This window comes from Podarcis pityusensis, assembly GCF_964106645.2.
Source record: "Podarcis pityusensis genome assembly, chromosome: 6".
Taxonomy (NCBI): Eukaryota; Metazoa; Chordata; class Lepidosauria; order Squamata; family Lacertidae; genus Podarcis; species Podarcis pityusensis.
In genome coordinates, this window is record NC_138030.1 from 77,267,360 (window position 1) to 77,290,427 (window position 23,068).

General features: G+C 44.2%; 2 protein-coding genes across 8 annotated transcripts in view; both read left to right on the forward strand.

Moving 5' to 3' along the window:
• Positions 1–5,692, forward strand: part of LOC308478735 (glyoxal reductase-like) — a 64,656-nt gene extending 58,964 nt beyond the window's left edge. For all 3 annotated transcript variants that reach the window (XM_081008802.1, XM_081008801.1, XM_081008803.1), the window contains one exon: positions 5,404–5,692. Coding sequence is in view for 2 of the 3 variants with exons in the window: in XM_081008801.1 (XP_080864927.1) it covers positions 5,404–5,505 (102 nt within the window). In the remaining variant the exon portion in view is untranslated. The remainder of the gene's footprint in view (positions 1–5,403) is intronic.
• An 8,201-nt stretch (positions 5,693–13,893) lies between these two features.
• On the forward strand, positions 13,894–22,812 carry S1PR1 (sphingosine-1-phosphate receptor 1). 5 transcript variants are annotated; one of them, XM_081010745.1, is made up of 2 exons: positions 13,894–14,033; positions 19,554–22,812. In XM_081010745.1, the coding sequence occupies exon 2, from the start codon at positions 19,700–19,702 to the stop codon at positions 20,837–20,839; it is 1,140 nt and encodes a 379-aa protein (XP_080866871.1). In that variant the 5' UTR covers positions 13,894–14,033; positions 19,554–19,699; the 3' UTR covers positions 20,840–22,812. The 5 variants fall into 5 exon arrangements, with proteins under 5 accessions (XP_080866871.1, XP_080866874.1, XP_080866872.1 ...); XM_081010748.1 differs by lacking the exon at positions 13,894–14,033 and adding an exon at positions 14,158–14,181; XM_081010746.1 differs by lacking the exon at positions 13,894–14,033 and adding an exon at positions 14,799–15,220.
• The last annotated feature ends 256 nt before the right edge of the window (positions 22,813–23,068 follow it).

The window sequence follows — 23,068 nt, forward strand, 5'->3', positions numbered from 1 at the left end:
TGTGTGAAGCACAAATGGAGCCCCACCTCGTGTTTCCTCTTAATACAATACCCAAGAGTGTATCCCTCAGTGCCAGAGATAATTAAGAAATGCACTGTACCCATTTAAAACAAATACAACATTCCTAATTTCCTTCTTTGGGCACTTAGTAACTTTCCTCTGTTACTTCCCCATGCATTTGTCAACTGTTTGCTGATTTTCATCATGAAGCAGATTAATACTATAATTCTGTGCATGCCTACTTGCAAACAAGTCCCATTGGACTAAGCTAGAGTGTCACAGCCTAGAAATGTTAATATCAGTAAAACAAATGAGGCTGACCTTTGAGTCATAAGTTCATAGGATGGGACCCCAAAGTTGTTTTCACAAACGCAAGTGGTTCTATTGAAGTTTCCCACGTCAATAGAATTAAAGAAGTGCTTTTGATAGGAACATACATTTCAATTTAAAAATGGCTTTTGTAGTTGTTACTTATTCTGTGGTCAATATTCAAGAGTGATGCACCTTAAACAGTATTTTTAAAGCTTCTTTTAATGTTCCAAAAAGGCAGCGGGATGGGAAGGCTTCTCATTGTGCATTTGGGTCTTGCCCAGTGGATAGAAATGTACATTTCCCCACAGGTTTCCATTATCCCATTGTGCATCCTTCCTCAGGGGATGCATTTATGTATCTCCTTTGAGTCAAGATCTAGAAACACGCAAATCACTCATGCTTCTTTCACTCTTTATCTGAAACATCCTGGGCAGAACATATTTGGGGATGTTTGGTGTAATATAGGTGTTGTTCTGCATCTGTTATATATTTGCCTGGCCCTTACTCCAAAGGAGACCAGGGCAGCGTGCATACAATCCAGCCTTACAACAGAATAAACTACTACAAACACTCTCGCAAAAACTGCAGTAAAACAACAGAACCTCTCAGCTAGCAGAAATGATAAAGACATCAGTCCCAATCGCCCTTTCCCAAACAGGCTTGGACAAACAAGTTTGTGCTTCAACTGGTGGAGGGCAGGGAGGGAGAAAACCAATGAGACCGACAGACACAGCTCAATGGGGAGGGATTTCCATAACTGAGGGGCCGCCACAGAGAAGACCCTAGCCTATGTCCCTGCCAATCAGGCAGGATCACAAGCAGAGCCTGCCCTGCAGGTTTTAAAGGCAGAGTTGGCTGGTCTTCCCATCTTCTCTGACCACTTGCTATGCTGGCCGGGGCTGATGGGAGTTGGAGTCCAGCCCACCCACCATGTGGTTGGGTTCTGGACTGTCACTGTCTGTGATGGCAGAATTAGACACATTTTTTGAAAGAAGGAAGGGTGGGAGAGAGTTGCTGCCACTAACTATGGATTTCAGGGAACCATTTTTGCTATGCACTCTTATTGCAAGTTCAAGTCAGAAATTTCCCCATGAGAACTTTCAGCTCAGATTTATTTTCCCCCACCGAATGCAAGTTATTGTGGGGCGCCCCCTGAATAAATAAATTACTTTTGGGAGCCAGCCTAGCATGACTTTATGATACTAAGTTTGGCACTCTAGATAGGTTAGGTTTTGCTCATCTGGAAACTGTAGGCAGTCCACTGCACTCGATCACAACTTTTACTTAGGACAGGAGTGAAATTGAGAGTTATTTCTGCAGATAAGCAAAAATCAGCTTTCAGGGGAAATCCCACTTAGCTTGGGTCCTCACACCTGGCCAGAAGTCCTGAACACTTTTAAGCCACAACATAGCATCTTTTGCTAGACCGCTCTGATGATCAGTGGGGGAATGGAAATGGCTGTGAAATAATACAGAAAAGAGGAAAGATCAACAACAAAAAAGTCAAAAGGGAAGGGTGAGGCTGATGGCTGCCCAGCTACAGAGTTTCCTGTCTGATTTTTCTGAGGGTAGACTGTTTAATCTCCACTTTTTGTTCAGTCTTTTTTTCTTCTTCACTGCAGCTTGCTTATTATATGACTGAAAAGCAGCTCAGACCCTCCAGTTGAGAAATGCCAATGGTGGTTGTAAAATCCACACATAAGGCATTTCTGACCAAGCTGTACATTTGATTGCAGAGAACTGAAGATACTACGGCTCCTTTCCTTGCCCACAACTTAAGCTAGAAGATAATTATGTCACCCCTCTATAGGCAGTAAGCAGGCTGCAGAAATTATAAGTTCAGAAGCTTCAGAGTCAAAATATATGTACTATGGGCCTGATATACTGTAGTAAACACCAGCCTGCTTCCCTTTAAAGTGGTACAACAGGGTGACGTGAGCTCTGCCTTTTCAAAGCTCTGCTCTTGGATGAAAGTTCCCTTGTTGAAGTAAACAAGGCTTGTGAGTTGTCAGATCTCTTCTGTATGTTGGATATTGGTGGAGTAAAAGATGCTTCTTTTAAATGCCCCGCGGGAGTTAAACAGTTTACTCTTTATGACTCCAACAAAGACTTCCAATTTGGAAAGCCAATGTCTGATTACTGAGCACGCTTCTCAGGCTTCTATGAAATTCTGCACCTGTGAGAGAGAATGAATTTGCTGGCATAACTTTGCCATGAGATCCTGTTAAATTTCCCTTGAAAGCTTGCTTTAGCCATCTCTATATGACTGCAGTTTCTCTGCTTTCTTCACCACATAATACCCAAAGTTGGCATTCAGCGTACATCAAAGTATACTACATACCACTCCCATTGTTCCCAATCTGTTTCCTACTTCCCAAAGTTCCAGTAACTTCTCAGTGGGAAATATATAAAGGATGGTATTCATGGCATTTGTTCTGTCAGCACAAGCACTTCTGATTTCACCCAGAAAACTAATCCGTTTTAGTTCTCCTCCCCCTGCTCCAGACAAAAGAAAAGCACAGGCATCTTTAAAGGTGCCTATCACGAAAGCTCGCAGACCTGCTTGTCTGCAGTTTGGCAGGTTTCTCTCACGTCTGCAATTTTCAGACCAATTGCCCACAAAACAGATTGGGAGATTAAGTGATTTCTATTTTACCTATTCCAAACCTGAGACTGCTGCCCTTGCAGGAAAACTACTGCAGTTATCATCCTGAGATTTTACAGGATTCATACCTCCAAAAGGGTGATCTTGTCTACAAATTTCATCCAGTTCTACCCCAAAATAAAGTTTTAAGACGTTTCCTTAATAAAAAATAAAACCTTAAAGGTTTCCAGCAGAACGGCCTTTGGAGATATTTGTAGTTTAACAGGCTTTATATACTCTGGAGAAGCTAATATACCTGCAAATTTCATCCACTTCTGTGGGACGTTATATAATATAAATCACAAGATGCTGTGTGTTCTGTTTCTCTTGACGTAGGGCACGTTGATTCTATGATCAAAAAGGCGGCTCAGTCACAAAGGGCTTGGGAGATATCAAAGAAGCTCACGTTTGGACAATAATGCAATTCTAAGTTGAGGGAATTCTACTATAAACTTCGCCCCTATTTTCATTCTACAGCTGAAGGATCATTTTATCTGCTTCTGCTCTGAATCCTTTTCCCATGGTGGAGCAGCTCTTCGGGATTTTTTTTTTTACTATTTCCCAGATGTTGCTTTGCAGAGTCAATAGTTTCTTAGCTTATTCAGGTTATTTTTCAGTTGATTCATCTGAATATTTGCAGCGAGTTGGACTTGATGACCCTTGTGGGTCAAACAAAATTCTATGATTTTGTTTGTGAATAATAATAATAATAATAATAATAATAATATAATTTATTTATATCCCGCCCTCCCCAGCCGAAGCCGGGTTCAGAGAGGCTAACAACAGTAAAATGATACAACATTCTAAAATCATTTCATTATAAAATCAGTTCAAATCAGATTAATGGCAACCATTGGGCTAGAGTTCTGTGAGGATTGCCAAAGGAGGGGGTCAGAATAATAATAAAATTTCCATCCTTTGGATCAGTGACCACTTCTATCCAACTGGAGACAAATTGCATCCATGCATGCCTGAATCCTTCTTTCTAAGGATTGATATTTGTTTTGCTATCTAAGCATATTCCTCTGGCACCAGCTACTATGTTAGCTTTGGGGGTGTGGGTGCTGCCAAAAGCTGCTAACATATGAATTGAGTTCTAGTCAGCTATTTGGGTGGAATTGCATATGCTTAAGAAGTTCCGTGAGAAAAAACTGAGCTCTTCTGCAGTGTCCAGTGTTGACTGTGATGCAAACTTAAGGGAACAGTTTGTGCACTGATCGGTCTGAGGTCGACACATACTGCATTGTTCCTGCTTCTGGAGAGAGAATTCCTCAGGTTCTCACTCTCAGTGAATGAAAGCATAATGAGACTTTTGAAGAGGCATAAGTGTTGGAGAACACTTATGAATTCACCCAGGCACCTTAGGAGCACGGTTACATCCCTCCCTGTGCATCTGTTGGGTTTAGAGAAGGTAATAACTCCACCTGACAGTATTCCTTTGCAAAAGGAAAGCATCAACTTGTGCTGGTCTAAGTAAAAAAAACAACGGGGGGGGGGATTGAGAATGGTTTCAAATTCGTTTCCAAATAATGACCTTCGCAATCTGAAACATGATTAAGCTCTGACAGTGCCTATGCTAAAATGAAATTGACTTTTAAAGTTAGTAGTATGTATGCATCTATGTATGTATGTTGGGTCATTTGGCCTATAGGCATTCAAGGTTACTACAGACAAGCTGGATACAGACTATTGTTTTTAAGTGAATTGGAAGTGATTTGAGAAGTGTTTTGCTAATCCCATGTCATTTCCATACAGTTATTCCAGCCAACTTTTTTCTCTCTTGGTCAGATTTGTTTTGCTGGTTTTTGAAACCATGCAGATCCTGTTAGCCTAAGTAGCAGTAGATTGTATAAAACAGGACTTCTTTTCTTCTTCTTCTTTGGCGATCACTCGTAGCCAAGTAAGATTGTCTTCCATGAACACGGCCTTAACAGAGAGTCCATAAGTTACTGTAGAGGCAAATTCTGGATCCACATGTCCTTCCACAGTGGGAACATACAGTATTTATATGTCTTTATACTACATTTTTTAAGATTTGCCTTGAGAGTGTCTATAAACCTCTTTTGTTGACCACCAGCATTACATTTTCCATTCTTAAGTTGGGAATAGAGTAGTTGCTTTGGAAAACGATAATTAGGCATCCGAACAACATGACCAGTCCAACGAAGTTGATGTTGAAGAATCATTGCTTTGACACCGGTGATCTTTGCTTCTTCCACTACACTGGCATTAGTTTGCCTGTCTTTCCAAGTGATGCCGAAATCCAGCATTCCCTGAGCTCTGCGAGTGCAGCATTCTCCCAATTGAAGTGCAGAGTGTTTGAGGGCCAGGCCATTTGCAGATAAACCAAAACCAGGACTAAGGTTGAGTTTGCTATGGTTGCATTAGCAGTATACCAAGAGTATTATAACTTTACAGGCTAACATTTGGCATCTTTTTCTTTTCAGGTCTTTGACTTTAGTCTGAAAAAAGAAGATATGGAATTTTTAAACTCCATGAATATTGACAGAAAACTGATTCACCTTACCTACCCATTATGGAAAGGATAATCTTAAAACATTGCAATGGCTCAAATCATGAAGATATCAGAACTACACAGATCCGTCTTGCTATAAATTTATTTTAGACAGCCCAATATTCCCATCTTCCTACCTCACTAAAATACCTTTCGGGAAATCATGAGTCATTCTTCATCCCAACTAAATCGAAATAAAATGATATTATAGAAGACAGCAACAGCCTTGTGATTCTTGCCACATGCGAGGCAAACGGGATTTGCCATTGGATGCTAGTGGAAATGAGCTGGTCTGGTTAATTTAATAAAATGCCCACATACAGTTTTGCATGAAAGCCACTAAATCAGTTTAGAACCAGATGCTCCTGTTAGATCATCACAGTCTCGTTTTACTGGCAATAAATATCTTTAAACAAATAGTAGTCCTTGCTTCATGAAAGCTCTTTTAATTCAGACTTCTTGTAAGCAACAGATCCTTCACTTAGTTAAGGTGCAGACAAGGAGGCAGCATGTAGATAAGCCTCACTCTGCCTGCAGTGGCTATAGACCAGTGGTTCCCAAAGGGGTGGGGGTGGGATTACTGGAAGAGTACATATCTTAAAAAGGTAAAGGGACCCCTGACCATTAGGTCCAGTCGTGACCGACTCTGGGGTTGTGGCGCTCATCTCGCTTTATTGGCCGAGGGAGCCGGCGTGCAGCTTCCGGGTCATGTGGCCAGCACGACCAAGCCGCTTCTGGCGAACCAGAGCAGCGCACGGAAATGCCGTTTACCTTCCTACCTATTTATCTACTTCCACTTTGACGTGCTTTTGAACTGCTAGGTTGTCAGGAGCTGGGACAGGTGCTCACCCCGTTGCGGGGATTCCAACCGCCGACCTTGTACATGTCTTAACTTGTTACTTTTCTATTATGGTTTGAACAGAGGTATCTTACCCTGTTGTCCTGTCCTCCCAAGTGAATAACGTTCACTGAAGTCATGTTTTCTGAGGACATCCTAGGAACTAGAGGTTCTGCTGGGTTCTGCTTCCTTTAGTGCAGTCATGCTCTCTATGGTTGACTGGTGATGGACATATGCTCTTTAAATATTAACCCATCCTCTGGTTCTTTCTTCAGAACAGAGGTGGAGCTAGCTGCTTCGGCCCCTGGAGTGGCGCACAAGCTGTGCACCCGGGGGTGGGGCGAGTGTCTCAGGGGGCGGGGCAAGCATCCCAGGGGGTGCCGCCCACAGCGAGCGTCCAAGGAGGGCACCACGGTGAGCGTCCCAAGGAGCTAGCTGCCCATAGGGGGTGGAGCGAGCCACCCATGGCGGGCTGCTTCCTGGGCAAGGAGGAGGGAGCCGCAAAGCTTTGCCAGCAGCCTTCCTCCCCTCCCTTCCCTCTTCCTTTTGACAGCTCGGGGGAGGCCCCCCCCCCCAGGAAGCAGCCCGGGAGTGGGGGGCAACGGCGCACTGCCTGCCCACGACTCCCAAGCCTCCCCCGAGCTGTCAAAACGAAGGGGGAAGGGGGGAAGGCTGCTGGCAAGGCAGCACAGCTCTTCCCCTTGCCCCAGCGGCTTGGGGTAGGCTTGGGAGTTGCAGGCAGGGTTCACGCTGAATGTGATGACACCCGGGATGGACCACCCCCACTGCCCCGCTTCCTCCGCCCCTGCTTCAGAATGCAGAAATTAAGTATGTTAAGGCAGAATTTCAAATGTTATATTTAAGGAGCTGTTTGTGTGAACAGCAGTGAGAAAATCCTATACACACATGGGAATATGCCCCATTGAACTCTCCAGGGCTTGCTTCTGAGTAGACGTGTACAGGGTTGTGCCCATTTGTCATCCAATTACTCCTGCAGGACTATCTTGTGCTGTTTTGTTTGCTTTTGTTCACAAGAACCAATGCCTTTTCTGCCATGGCGTCAGAAGGCTTCCAATCCTGACATTATCTAAAAATGAAACCTTTATATCCTATTACCACACATTCTGAGTCACTCCATCCCTTCGATTGTGTAATGTTACTCTGACATACCAAATCCCTCCGAGTAGGATACATAAGAACAAGTTTCACAAAGAAAGGAACATATTGTTTGTTTTCAGCCTCCGTTAGCTCACTTCCTTTCAGTTGTCTCAATAAATTAGCAAAATATGTCTGGGCTGTAGCCGTGAGGCCGTTTGCAAAGGGGTTTCCTTACGTGATTCTCCATGCTTTCTCTCTGACAGTTGCAATTTAACGGTTCTCTTGTTATGTCCGACGTCTATCAACTCAAAACATGAGCATGTTAGGGTTCCACGGCTGATGGAATTGACAGAGCAGTTTTATCTGAGTCATTCAGAAACAGGCGTGCGGCAATTGAAACGGATGGTTTGCAAAACACACACGCAAGTAAGTAAGTGCACAAGTGAGGCGTTCTGTTCTGCTCCCTGATAATTTGTAATTGCCGAGAAAAATGCCCAGGATAGAGCTCCATTTAACAGGACAGGAATCCCCCCACCCCCGTGTGATTATTAGTATCCTGTGGTTATGGATCATATTCACCGTTTACGCCAAGCCAAGCTGGAATGTTTCCTTTCTCGGGTCTTAGAAACCAGCGGCAGAGAAGCTTCTTCAGCCCAAAGGTTGCATTCCCCCATGGCTAGCCTCCTAAGGGCCACATAGTTCTTGGAATCGGTGGGTGAGGCCAGAGGCAAATTGTACTGTACAATTTGGACTACACAACAAAAACTAGAGGGTTCTAAACACGCATTCACACATGCACACCTCTCTGTCCTCTGAGAGGCGTTCCAGGACACATTCCAGTGATTGTCAAAGCCCTTGAGACTGATGAGGAGCACGTCCCCAGGCCTGAAGTCCTCAAGCTTGTTAGTTGATGGAGGCACAACAGATATTCCTTCAATAATTACTCATAGTGATTATTGGCCAGTCATTGATCAAAGGTATCAATCAAGAACTTCCTTTGGGAGTCTCTCCCACACACCCCACCGGTTGAATCCTGCTCTGGGTTGGTATGGCACAGGCAAATCTTGACCTATTGCCCTCCTCCAACTCAGTAGCAGACCTCAATGGTGGCTTATTCTGAAACCGTCTTCTGGGTAATAATAATAATACAGTCAAACCTCGGTTTTCAAACATAATCTGTTCTGGGGGACCGTCCGATTTCCGAAACATCCTTAAACTGAAAACTCAATACGGAAGCCTCAATACAATAGGAAAACTCAAAACAGAAGCTGCCTCAGAAGTTCGACTTCCGAGGCACGTTCGAAAACGGAAGTATTTACTTCTGGGTTTACGGTGTTCGGGTTCCGAAATGTTCGTCAACGGAGACGTTAGAAAACCAAGGTTCCACTGTAGTTTTATTATTTATACCCCATCCATCTGGCTGGGTTTCCCTAGTCACTCTGGGCAGCTTACAACATATATTAAAAATGGTATAACATGAGGCATTAAAAATTTCCCAATACATACCTAATGAAACCAAACCAAAGACCTCCCTTCCAATTACATTTCCAGCAACGGAGATTATCATTATTGTTTCCTTTGTTCAAAATAAATGGAGTAATATATTGATAGCAGGTTTATAATTTCTCCAACATAATATTGAAGAACACCCCCTGAAATCCACCCCAAACTGATAAAGGCCTATTTCTCCTATATCTTGTGCACTTTATTATATACTCCTTTACACAAAATGCCAATATAATCTTACAAATCTTCAACAATTATCAGAGACAAGGGGAAATTACATCAGTCTGATTAAAGTTTTCAGATATGGGACCATATCAGAGTGGCACAACCAACAAGCAATGCAAAAATGAAAGAGGAAATATTTACACTTTGTTACAAAATGAAGTGGTAAGTAGCGTGTAGATGTTTTAGGCAAGAGGAAATAAACTTTTGATGCATTCTCCGCACAAATTGAGGAGAGATAGTTAGAGAAGCAGTCCCACTATGTATCAGCTAGGATCAGTGATCATGAGAATAACAGACGAGGCCAGGAGTAGAAAAGTCGTCCTGGTCCTTTGCTTCATCTTGACTTTCGTTCTTTCTTTTCTTTAACTGGGCTGGCCCAGAATAAGGTGCAGATCCCAGTACAGTCGCTAGCAGTGAATCAGTATCCCCCTAAGCTGGTGGAGCAGGGTGCCAGAAAAAGGAAGGGCGTTTGACTTTTAGGTTCACGTGTATACCCATCCCAATGGGAAGTTGCTCCCTACTGGGCAATTGCTGGTAGAAGACCTGATCCTCTTCATTTGTGTCTGCAAGTTTGCAATAAATTTCCCTGGCTTTATCACACCTCCCTTAAGAAGAGCTTGCCAAAGACAGTACAGAGTAGTTTCCTGTTACCTCCCTGTTAACCACCTCGTCTGGCAAATTGAGATGATAAATCAGAATACTTTTTTGCCACTCCTACGCCTGATATTTTCACTCTTTATGCAAACTCGTAGGCGGAGTGAGGACAATTCTGATTTTTGCTAGCAGGGGTTCAGGGGAACGGCTGTTACTCCACATTGATATATGTGTACATAGCAGCTTTGCACCTCTCCTCTGTTCAGAATGGAGAGGAAGGGGGTGCATCCAACTTGATGTGCACACATTTAAGGGGCCTTGTTCGATGTAGGAGAGAGCAAGCCAAAGCAAACAGGAGCCGAGCAGGAAGAATAGTTAAGCACCATTCCCCCACTGCTTTCAACAGGGATTTTGAAAGACGTACTTTATAACCATCCCATTAGGTTTTAAAGATCCGATTCACGTGTGTGGTGTGTACATTAAACAGGATAGATGCAGAAGGTGGTACTCAGGGCCACAGCACTATAAACATTTAATCTGAGCATTGCCAGATGGGATGACCCTCCTGCTCCTCCCCTTGCATGCAGTTCTGGGGTCCCCTCGAGCCAATTTGGGGGCTCTGTGGGGGTGGAGAGGAGTGTTTCCACCAATGGGGTTCCTTGGGTGACACCCACCAAAGTATTTGCAGCTAGCCTTTCGATCAGCCCACGAAGAAGAGTGGAATATCTCGGACTTCCGGGGTGGCGCCATCGGCAATGGCGGACTCCCTCTGAACTGGAGGGACTAGCTCCGCGTGAAACGGGTCTTCTCCGCTACGGCGAAGCGGGGACCCTTTTAAAAATCACAGGCGGATGAAGCCTGTGACCATGGGACTCGGCATGCACCCTTAGCGCCCCACCCAACCCGCAAAGGAACCCACTAACGGGCTCCGAAGTGAAGAGGAGGGAGTGGCGCGGTGCTGTGAGTCAACTGCTATTTCCGTGGAGCGAAGCCGCATAGCCGTTGCCAGAGAGCGCTGCCTTTTTCCTGGGACAATTTGGACTCTAAAATAAGCACCCGTGAGTACTTAAACTTTGAACAACTGGACCTTAAATAAGGACTTGCGAGCAGAAAGGAATTGAATTTAAAAATTTATTTCAATTTGGTACTGAACGGGAAGGTCTAAACAGGAAGTCAGCCTTCCGTTCTTTTGTAGACAGAATAAAGCAAAGACAACGTAAACTAGAGCTCAGAAAATCGCCTTTAAAGGATTGGATTTCACCATTTAAAATTGTGGAACCCCCCTTCGACAGCAGGAGAAGAAGGGGGATCTTTTTCGGACTGTTTAAAGTGAGTTTAAAGTAAAGTAACTTTTCACCGTCCTGATCCTGGAGCGGGGTGTCAGGACTGACGTTTGAAGCTCATTGACCAGAGACAAACGTTTTTGACAGATAGCTAAAAGAAGAGAAACATAGTGATTCCACTGTTTCCCTTCGCATTTTAAAGGAACAAATATTGACAAAATATCTCAAAAAGGAAAACTTTGTTGCAAGAACAAATAGAAGTTTTCCCCCTAGAGGGAGACTGTGAAACTGTAACCAATTCCAGGGAGCCGGCAGCTGTTACAGATTACAATCGTGGGAATAGACATTTGACCTTGCAGGACAATGTATTCAGAAGCTCTGTTGTGTGCTTTCTATAAAACAAATGCCCTACTGGAACAGTTACATGAGAAGATGAATTTGATGGCGACTTCGACTAGAAATTTTGAACAGGCAGTGGGAAAATATGTGGAGCCCACCCAGGAATTAAATCAGGAGTGTGTCCTGACAGAACAGGCCCAACAGGAATATGAGCTTTCGGACTTGACAAATGAACTTGGAAAAAGCCAGATTTGGAAAGAAAAAGTTTGGTTTGGCTTGGAAATGGGGGGCTGGATTGACCCCCCTATGTTGGGATGTTTGGACTTTTCAAATCTGGCAATGGGCCGTGAGATGTTTGGGATTGTGGGGGCTCTTAATTTTGGAGGGTTTTTGAAACATGTTTTTAAATACCACATGGAATTTAGTGTTGAATATGGAAAAGGGGCTGATCTGTCAAGAAGGGTCAAAAATATTGCCAAGCTGGAGTTACCACGAGCAGGAGACAAGGGAAAATACAGTTACAAATATGAAGAAGAGCTGCGGAAGGGACATGGAAGAGACTTGAGGGCCTCGGATATAAGGTTGCCAGGTTAATGCGCTAGATCGATGGGATAATAAGGACTGACAAAACCCAGGACCAGGAGGAAGGGACGCTGGATGAAGATTGGATCTGTTTGTATTTCTTTTTTTTACTATTAGGACTGTTTTATAAAATTGATGAATGTTAGAAAAATGTTGGAATGAAATTACTCGGCTTTAGTAAAGATGTTTAAAGAATTATGAAAGAATATTATGGTTATGAGAAGTTGGTAAGGATAAGATTTAAGCTTTAAGTTTCAAGGTTTTTTTGTATATAGAAAGATAAGATTAAAACAGTTTAAGGTAATGTAATGACAGAATATTATGAAATATGGAAAGTATTTGCTGGGATAATTAATAACTAGGATACAAAGAAAGGGAGGAGGAGGAGGTCAAAGAAAGAAGGTAATGACAGTTGAGGATTTGAGAATAATGAATTTGTTTTTAAATGTTCTTAAATGTCTGTGGTGTATTTTTGTTTTTTTCTGTTTTTTTTCTTATTTTGAATTTGTATTCATATTGTTGGAAGTGGTTTGTTTTTCCCCTTTTCTACTTTGGTAACCATTTTTATTTTGTATTTTCTTCTTTTTTTATTTTTATTTTGTAACATTTTGAAAATCTCAATAAATATCTTACAAAAAAAAGAAGAAGAGTGGAATATCTCATTGATGCTGAATAGTAAAGAGGATTTTTAAAATTAAAAAAACCACGATACAATAATTGTTTTTGTCATTGTCCCATAGAGAACAACGAAATTGAAAAAATCTACATAAGACATTCAAAAACCAACAAGCCTGCTATCCCTGCTATCCCAACCTGGTTAGCCCCCTAAAAACTCTGATACCCCATAATTAAATACAATATACTCCCATAGAGACTCCTTACACTGTGTTTAAAACCAAAATCACATTTGGATAGAAACACTTTCTCAGGCAGCTAGTCCTAGTCTTTATAACCCTGTACCTTCTTCCAGAACGCAGAAGCTGAAAGAGATCTTTCCGGGGTGCGCACTACCCTGCGCTATCTCTGCAGCTTTCTTATGGCACCTAGAAGCATAGATTTGTTGATCCCAGGTGGGAAGAGTGCATCCAATTATTGTCTCCGCAATCTTTACAACCCTGGACAGCATTGTTTTCCCCCTGACCGTGCAGCTCCCAAACCACACACACAGACCATAAGTTAATACACTCTCAACAGTAGAATGGTAAAATGCCATCAACAGGTCCTTTGAGAGATTGTTTTTCCGGAGGAAAAGAGAGAAGATATATTAAAGCATGTGCGATAAAATGGCAATATTTACCTATCAATACATGATTGATGACTTTGACCAGTCCTAGCTCCAATGCCACATCCAGAACTTCCCAGTCACCAATGGTACCTAAAGAAAAATACTTTTCACTGGAGTCAGTTCACGTGTGCCATCGAGTGACAAATGCATGCATGAACAAGCACATCGTACCCTTTCCTTTCGCTGGATGTGGTTGTGCCAACTTTTCAATCCACCTCTGATCTCCTTTATCAGTGGTTCCATCAGCTGAAGAGTTGCCCTGAAGACAACTTGCACTTCCACAGAATTTGAGAATCTATTCTTCACAAGACCTTGCACAAAAAGGAAGGATATTAAGGGCCTGTCCAGACCGCTGCTATTTTTGGATGGGATTCAATTGCATACTGGCAAAGACAGATTGTGCAATTAAAGTTATTATGGAGCTCTTGCCCAACAAACTTGCTTTTCAAATATTTTGGGGGCTTTTTTGCGATAAGCAAGAGGAAAAGGCACCAGAGTGTTTGGGATAACATTTGCTCGGTGCAACATCTTCCGACCTGCCAGAAAACAGATCAAGACGTAACCAGGTTGTTGGGAAGTGATCTAAGAAGACTGTCCAGATGATGAGGGAGAGGAATTTGAAGGAAGTGGGAGATGGCTTGAAATTTCTGAGATCATCGCCAAGATCAAAGCAGAGTCAGAAACGACAGGCCGCGTCACCTTCCTATAGGACTTCCTGAAGATGCCGGATCAAGCCAAAGACCAAGCAGGGAAGGAGGAATTTGGTTCTGCCAGAAGAAGTGAGAAGGAGTCTGATGAAGAAGAGGCTGAAGGTAAGGAGATGAGTGAAGATGAAGGGATCTGAAGATAATGCAATTGTATAGTGGTGAAAATAGTGTGGTACCAAGGTTTTTAGTCCTCAAGAAACTCAATGAATCATTGGATTTTGAAGAAATACTGGAATTTATCAAATTCAGGCAGGTGAGCTGATTTCACTCTGCCTTTTCAAGCTGTTCCACTGTGTGTGTGTGTGTGTGTGAGAGAGAGAGAGAGAGAGAGAGAGAGAAAGAAAGAAAGAAAGAAAGAGAAGGAAGGAAGGAAGGGAGGGAGAGAGAGGCTGAGGAGGCAGTCTCATTCACACCATCCATTTAAAGCACATGACTTCCCCCAAAGAATCATGGGAACAGTCAGGAATCCTAGCTTTGAGAGGTATAAACTAAAATCCCCATGATTCTTTGGGGGAACACAAGTATTTTAAAAGTGTGGTGTGAACGTGACGCAGAAAGATTCGCCTTGTTTATTAAGCTTATCGGTTGCTTTTTTAAAACAAGTAACTCAGAGTGACAGAGTGTTGGACAGTGGAACAGACTGCCACAAGAAGTGGTGGACTATCCTTCCTTGGAGGTTTAAAGGCAGAAGTCGGATGACCATCTGTCATGTATGATTTAGCTGAAATTCTAAGACTAGATGACCCCTACAATTCTAGGATTCTATGAAACACGTGCAGATCCACGTAAGAGTTTTCCCATCTGGCCAGGAGGGAAAATCCGGCTCTTGGTTTGGTGCAGCAGTGTAGCCTCCAGAAAAGAAAGAAAGAAAAGCTTTTCAAGATATGCAGATAAGCCTTTTCAGTCTTGCAAATCCGGAGGCTGTAAAGGCACAGGAGCAGTTTGCAACCAGACGATGGCAACCCTGAGGCGGCAGGGGTCAGAGGCAGCCGCGTGGTCCGCGGAAAACTTCCCTCTCGTGTGAAATCCGCCTCTCCCGCTGCGCGCGCGCGCGCAGTCCCCGCACAGAGCCAGACGCGAACTTTTTTGGGGGGGAGGTGGGGGCGAGCAGGAAGGAAGGAAGGAAACAGGTGTTAACCCTTCCGCAACTGCGCTCCGTTTAAGAGCCGCCGCCCAAGAGCCGCCGGCCAGTTTTGCCCGGGACTTGGCAAGCGAAGAGCGAGCGCTGCGCCTCCGCGTTGTCTGCGCGCCGTGCGCTCCAGGCTTGCCAAGAGTTAACGCGGGAGAGCCGCGTAAGTAAGGGGGAGGGCGGGGAAGCGCGACAATAATAGGAAACTGCGAAGGGGTGGGCGCCACTTTGCAAAAAAAGAAAAAGGGAAAGGTTTTTCCATGAGCTGTCCGGCTTTTCTTCTTCTTCTGCAAAGGAGGCGGCCGGCGGGACGCGCGCCATGCGAAGCGCAGCCGCCTCCGGAGAGACCCGCGTCCTGCCCGAGCGAGGTAAGATTTGGGAGAAGGGGACTGGCTGGCTGTGGGTGCTGGGTGTCGGCGAGGTCCGGCTTGGCTGGGTGCACGTGTGAATGTAAGAACGACACGCGTTTGCAAGTGCTCGCGTCAGTGAGCTCTCCAGCGTGCATTCGACGGCAACCCCAGCTTTGCGTCTCCGTAATGTGGGGGAATGGACTGGCCTGGCGGGGAGGGGGGCGTTCTGTGGAATTGGCTGTGATTTATTTTATTTTTAAATGCAACCCTATGCAGGCTTACTTGCAAGCGAACCCCATTGTGTTCAGTGAGGCTCTAGGAAAGCATGCGCAGGATCATAGAATGGTAGAGTTGGAAGGGACACCGTGGAATTATATGGGTATCGGGGCTTGGGGAGGGGGCTGTGGCCTGGATCTTTTTGCTGGGATCTCGCCAGAAAACCTCAGCCTGCCCCCCTGAATTGATGGAGAAAGTTAGGAATAAACTGTGTTAAGCTGAAGCAGCAAACGCCCCCAGGGATGTTGTGATTTGTGTACTTGGTTCCCTCCTCTCTCAACTTTCTCCATACTTAGTACCTAGCAGTTGAGCATGCAAACTGCCTCTAGTCTGGTCCTGCAGGTCCTGGTCTCCTCTGCTGGGAAGCGTTCTGGGTCTGATCTGTATATTTGATTCCCGAAGGCTCCTTGCCACATGCCAGTCAGCGGCTGGTACTGCAGGCAACTGAGAACGAACTTGCATTTGTTTGGCGACAAGCTAACTTCAGTTACGGGAGCTAACTTCCAAGGGCTGCGATGGCACGCGCTTTCACTGCTGGCAGTGCAGACTCCACTGAGGAGGCGATGCCTGGGATCCATGCATTATGAAGCGAGGCACAGGAGAGGATCGGAATGAATGAATAAGATGTACTAGAGATATTGGCAGCCCATAAGCCACATCCTGTTATTTAGAGGTATGGGTGCATTGCTGAGTTTGATGATGGTGTAGAAGTTGATATGCTGGCCTCGAGAATGGGAAATGTTCATAAGACGGAGATTTCCCCAAGTATATCTGTGCAATTAATTTTTTTTAATGCACAAAAAATGAGTGGTTGTCAGGAACCAAAGATTCGGCTGCTGAAAGCTTTCTATGGAAACCTTTCCGAAGGGAGCTCCCTGGTTGGATTAGAACACTTGTCTGACATACTTGGGTATCGAGTTAGAAATGGCAGACTCCAACAAGAAAGTGGTTAGTGGATGGTTTAGTGCAACCGAGGTACTAGAACAACTATTTGTTTCTTTTAAAAGAGGGTGTTCTCCTCCACCCGCCCCCTCCCAGGGGGGACTGCAGAGAGGCAAACTTGAGAGCGGACGTCAAAGGAACAGGACATAAATTTACTGGAGGATCCAAGGGATAGGAGCTTTGTTCTCAAGCTACGTGAGTTTAAAACCTTGCCATGTCTGGGAACAGTAAGCAATTTTCACCCTGTTGGTTTCGTCCGATGCCCTCGGTTTATTTTCCTCTTCGTCGTATGTGGGAGCATCTTACTTTGTCAGTCGGCAGCTCTTGTCCAAAGTCCGCCAGGGCCCCTTCAGCCATCGGCTTCAATCATATGGACTCATCGACTCTGAAAAGGGTTTGGTCCTATTTGAGTCCATGGGACCTGATGACCTTCAGAGCTCTTTCTGTCGTATGGTATCCCTGTGCCTGGCGTACGTGTGGGAAGCAGGGACGGTTCAACTCTGCTAGCTGTCGCCTCTCACAACTTACCCATCCTGGGCAAAGTACTAGCTGTATGCGCATCGGTGCGCATTGCGCGATTAGGAACTCTGGAGGAGGCAGCTTTACTGGACTGTGCGTGCAACTTGTGGGAACTTAGGTCCTGTTTAGAACTTAAGTGGAATGCGTGGAGGTTTGAAGAAGATGCAAAAAATACTGATTCCCTCCCTCTCTTTCATACGTTCACAGGGCTTATGTAAGAGCCCAATTATCTTCAATTCCTGAATGTGGTGTGTTTCTAGGGATAGCAATCTGGTAGAGGGCTGCATGGTTTCTGGGTCTGGAGGTGAGGATCTGCTTAGGTTCCAAGCCTGACTCAGATTTGTACTTTTGAAACTTCGGTACGTCACATTTAAATGACACCATGCCTGTTCAGCCATTGATTCTAGGCTTAAGGTACATGCCATTTGAAATTGATGAGTGTGTGTGTGTGTGTGTGTAACTTAAACTGGTATGTCTTGTAACTCAATGGGAATGGTCTTGTGTGATTTGGACTTTGTTATGATACTCACCCTTTGAAAAGTCAGTATTATTCAGCCTTGAATGAAGGGTATCCAATGAATAGAGTGAGCTTCACTTTTCCCTTTCCTGAAAAGCTTGTAGTTCATTCCTAAGCATATTTTGATTATATATTTTGTGGTTTTATATTTTGATTTTGTTCTGTGAACCACCCTAAGTCCTCTGGGTATAGAACGGTATATGAATTCAATTAATAATAATAATAATAATAATATTAATTTCACTGGGATTTACTAGTGTGTTCAGGACTGCAGCCTTAGTGAAGGTTTTAGCTTTATTTCCTCTGTCAAGTTAACTGACCACAATCAATAGTGTGGTCACAATGTTGTGGGTGCCTTCTGTGCTCTGTTAATCCTCAATTCCATATCTCCTTTTACACTTATTTCCCCCCTCTTGCTAACTTAATTGTAGATCGCAAATCCTGCACAGATACGAGTTGGGCTACTGGAATCCACGGGACACAAATCTCCATATTTCATGCAAGGCAGTAGCCAAAAGCCATTCTTTTCTCTCTTCTCAATTCCCAAACAGAAAGTCCCGGGAGACTTGCATTTTATTTCCTCGCTTTCTGTTAGATTTTAATTTTTGCTGACACCACACTTTCTTCAGTTGTTGTTCGTGACAGAGGGCAACTTCCCCATTTTTTTGCAAGTTATGCCAGGGATGCGGAAGTGGTGGCCGTCCAGATGTTGCTTGACTACAACTCCCATCAGCCTTGACTTTGGGCCATGCTGACTGGGGCTGGAACCTGGGAAGCTGAGTCACGGGTCCACCTATCCCAATATTGTTCATACCAGTGTTTCCCAAACTTGGGTCTCCAGCTGTTTTTGGACTACAACTCCCATCATCCCTAGCTAGCAGAACCAGTGGTCAGAGATGGTGGGAATTGTAGTCCCAAAACAGCTGAAAAGACTGGTCTACACTGACCAGCAGCTCCAGCGTTTCAAATGAGTATTTCTGGAGCATACCTGGGGACTGAACTTGAGACGTCTGCATGCAATACACACGTCTCAAATTCAGTCTTTCCCCAGTGGCTGATGAGAATCCAATTGCTTCTGGAGGGGAGCAGGTTCCTCACCCCCGAATTGCACCTTCCTTTAAACCTCTCTTACAAAGCTAATTTAGGGTGGGTTCCACTGCAATCCTAAACACACCTCCTTGCTTACCTCTGGGTAGGCGTGTGCAGCAGATAGATTATCCGGTTCCTTCTGTTTAATCCTTTCAAAAGTCAAGTTTGTTTTATGCATTACCCCCGGGTTTTATGAGACAAGTCAGCAGTTTTAGATTTCGGTCATGTCGAGAGTGAGCCTTTTTTTTAAAAAAAAAGGACAGAAGTTTTCACTTTGCTGCTGTGATCTGATTGCAAACGGTATGACTTGGCTTTCGGTATGGAAATCTGGGCAGCTTTTATATAAAATGAGATAGAGTTTCTCTCGGCCTCATGGCTATAAGCATGAATGTATGAACATGTGTCAAAAACATGTGTCAAAAGCAGAGGATGTCAGTGTGGCTTTTTTTACCCATTGCCTTCCCCTGTGCTACTGAGGTGTTATTTATTGGTTAAATAAACCCAATCTGCCATCAGTTGAAGTGCTAACACCTTTATTCGGTTAGGTGTTATGTCCTGATATAGGTGTTAACAGTTTCATATAAGCTGTTAACACTTCAACCGAAGCTGGATGAGGTTTAGTTAACCAATAAAATCTGAATAATATACCCCATCGGGTACATCATTTTACTTGCCAGTGGGCAAATTTGCAGGATTTCATGTTTGGGTTTTCAGAATGTTCACTTTGGACTTGCAACAATAGTATAATAACAATAACTCACTTCTAAGTTAACGTCTTTTTTCTTGTGTCTCCTGCTTTTAAGGACTGTGGTTACTGAGGTTACCCAGAAGGATCTAGACGTTGGAAGCCGCAGACGTTTGGACCTTGAAGCCCGGTGCTGCTGCTGAACTACCTGCTCCACATCGCCTCTTGGTGGCCGTCTGGTGAACTGCAACTCAGGCTGGCACCATGGACTCCACCAAAGACCCCCACGTGAAGGCCTTCGGTGGAGTCAGCGACTATCTCAACTATGAGATCATCATAGAACATTACAACTTCACGGGGAAGCTCAATGAAAAGGCGGACACCGGGATCAAAGCAAGTTCTGCGGTCTTCATCATCATCTGTTGCTTCATCATCCTGGAGAACATCTTTGTCCTTCTGACCATCTGGAAAACAAAGAAGTTCCACAGGCCTATGTACTATTTCATTGGCAACTTGGCACTCTCTGACTTGCTGGCCGGGGTGGCTTATGTTGCCAATCTCTTACTGTCTGGACACAAGACCTACACCCTCACCCCTGCCCAGTGGTTTCTTAGGGAAGGGAGCATGTTTGTGGCGTTGTCCGCCTCTGTGTTCAGCCTCCTGGCCATCGCCATTGAGAGATACATTACAATGTTGAAGATGAAGCTTCACAACAGCAGCAACAGTTCCCGTTCTTTCCTCTTGATCAGTGCCTGCTGGGTCATCTCTGTGATATTAGGAGGTCTCCCCATTATGGGCTGGAACTGCATCCAACGTCTACAAAGCTGTTCCACCGTGTTGCCCCTCTACCACAAGTATTATATCCTCTTCTGCACCTCGGTGTTCACGGGCCTCTTGTTGTCTATCGTGGTTCTTTACTGCAGGATCTACATCTTGGTAAGGACCAAGAGCCGTCAGCTGACTTTCCGGAAGAACATGGCCAAAGCCACCAGGAGCTCCGAGAAGTCTCTAGCTCTGCTCAAGACGGTGATCATTGTTTTAAGTGTGTTCATTATCTGCTGGGCTCCTTTGTTCATTCTCCTCTTACTGGACGTGCGGTGCAAAGTCCGGACTTGCCCAGTTCTCCTCAAGGCCGAATATTTCTTAGTACTGGCGGTTCTCAACTCGGCCACTAACCCGATCATCTACACGCTAACGAACAAGGAGATGCGGCGAGCTTTTGTCAAGATTATGTCATGCTGCAAATGTCCCACTGCAGACTCCAGGACCAAATTCAAGAGGCCCATCATTGGGGGAATTGAGTTCAGCCGAAGCAGATCCGACAACTCCTCCCACCCGCAGAAAGACGAGGGGGACTCTCCAGAAACTATTGTGTCTTCGGGTAATGTCACCTCGTCATCGTAGGAACTCTCGAATGGGGGAGGCGTGGGCCCGCCGAAGGCCGACACGTGGAATGGTTCTGATCACTTCTCTCCCGCCAAGATGAGGGAAAGGATAGGCTTGAAGGGGAGTTGTGTGGCACTTGCGAGGGGAGGAGCGGGGACAGATTGTGTGACTTGAAAACATTTCCTCCCTGGAAGTTTGTTGTGTGTCGTTTGGGATTGCAACGAGGCCACTTGGGGTTGCTGGAAGTGTTTGTGCCCTATATAACTCCGAAGACTGAAACCCCTGTTGAATGAGAGTGGGTGGGGGGTGGAAAATACTATTTTCCTCTCCAGAAAAAATGTGAACCTATAAAATAAAGAGCTTATTGGGTTTTTCTTTCTTCTTTTGAGTAACAGCCCTCCCTACCTTACTGAGCAGCGAGGGGAGCCAATCTGCCTGTCGATTCTCTTCTGGGAAATCTAAAGAGAATTTGAGTGTTTTGCTTCAAGGTTGGCCAAAGCGCCACTTGACTTTCAATTAAAAGTTGGTGGGAACTGGGACATGGAGGGCTTCAGTGGTTAGTTTGAAGAACACTGCCTCTCACTGCATGCTGCCATTGAATTCCCCAGAATTGAATGGGACTATGCTTGAGTTGGGCTGGGGATGTCTGGAACAGAAGGAGCCTCATTTGAACGTTGGCATTAAATTGATTTGATAAATGTGCCACTCGATAACAAGGTGCATTTATTGTTAGCAATTTCGATAGCACCTCGGCGCATGAGGGGCCGTACAAACTATTGTCTCACTTATTCTTGGAATAATCCTATCATAGTTTAGGCCGAGCGATGACTCGTGGAGGCATCTGAATCTTTGAAAGCTGGATAAAGTTTGGATGAAGCTAATGGTCTGCATTCCACCCCAGATTCTTTTAGATCCCAGAACGTTTGCAATTTTAAAAGGTGTTTATAAGTTTGCCGATGTCCACAGAAAGTATTTGTTCTGTTAATTGAATGTAATTTGCCACAGCATCAATTGCTGGGCTGTGTGTGTGTATAAATATATATATATATATATATATATATATATATATAAATATATATTTGACCCGAGTTAATTGGATACACGTTCTGTGTGTACATTCTGTGTGTACAGTGTGTAGAGAAGCTAACCAGGATAGTAGCTGTCCTGTGCTAAGAGTAATAGTTTTCCATTTGTATCAATAATTTGGGACTCGCCTTAAATCTCATGGGACCTGGGCTGGTTCTAAACACATCAAAGAAAAGATTCAGTTAAACACGTTGTAAACTTCATAGTGGGAAATCCCGTTGGTGAAAAACGAGACTCCACAGCGCCACCTGGTGTTGCAGTGTTGTAACTCATATAAAGTCCTTTATCTTTACGAATGCAGCTGAGTCCCTCGTTTAAATTATTTGGTGCCTCTCTCAAGTTTCCCCCCCTCCCTCATCTTCTCCAAAAAGAGTGACTGGATGCAAAGGAGGATAGCAGAGCTGCTGTATTTCAGCTGTGTAGGAAAAGAAATTTCAGGAGGTTGTGCAGATGCAAAAAGCCAGGCCACCTGAAATTACTTTTGTTACACAGCTGTTAAAAAGTCACAGTGACTCTCTTCCTCCTTTGGGAAGGAGGGGCCATAGCTGAGTTACAGAGCTCATGTTTTGTGTGCCGAAAATTCCAAATCTAAACCTTGAAAAGAAATTGGCAGTGGGGTGTTCAGTGATGTGGGCCCAGACCCAACGGTTGAAGGTTGTTGTCCGAGAGTGTTACTGTGGTAATTGTGCAGGACTGTTGAATTCAATGCATTAATGTACAAATATTGGTTGAATACATAAGTGGTGTTTTTTTTTCTTAATAAGACTGCTGGCCTTCTAGTATTCCTAGTGCAATTCTTTTTGTAAAAACAAAAATAGAATTTAACTTGATTCTGACTTTGGTTGTACAGTTTGCACATAGCTGCGTTGACCTCTAAATATTAATAAACTGAGGGTTTTGTACAAGTTCTGCCGTGAACATTCCTTCTGTCGCATTTTTATCTGTACCTATTCTTACAACAGGCTTTTGGACAATTTACAATTTACAATTCACATTATTTCTATGCCCAGAAGAGGCAGGTTAATATTTGTGTGGTAAACAGAACACGTAGATGCAAAAGACCTGTCAAGAGCAGCAAATTCTGGTCAGCTGTTCAACAAGGCAGCATTCAAACCAGGGCAGGTAGCAATTGGAGTAATTAAACTCCCTTTTCCCAGCAAT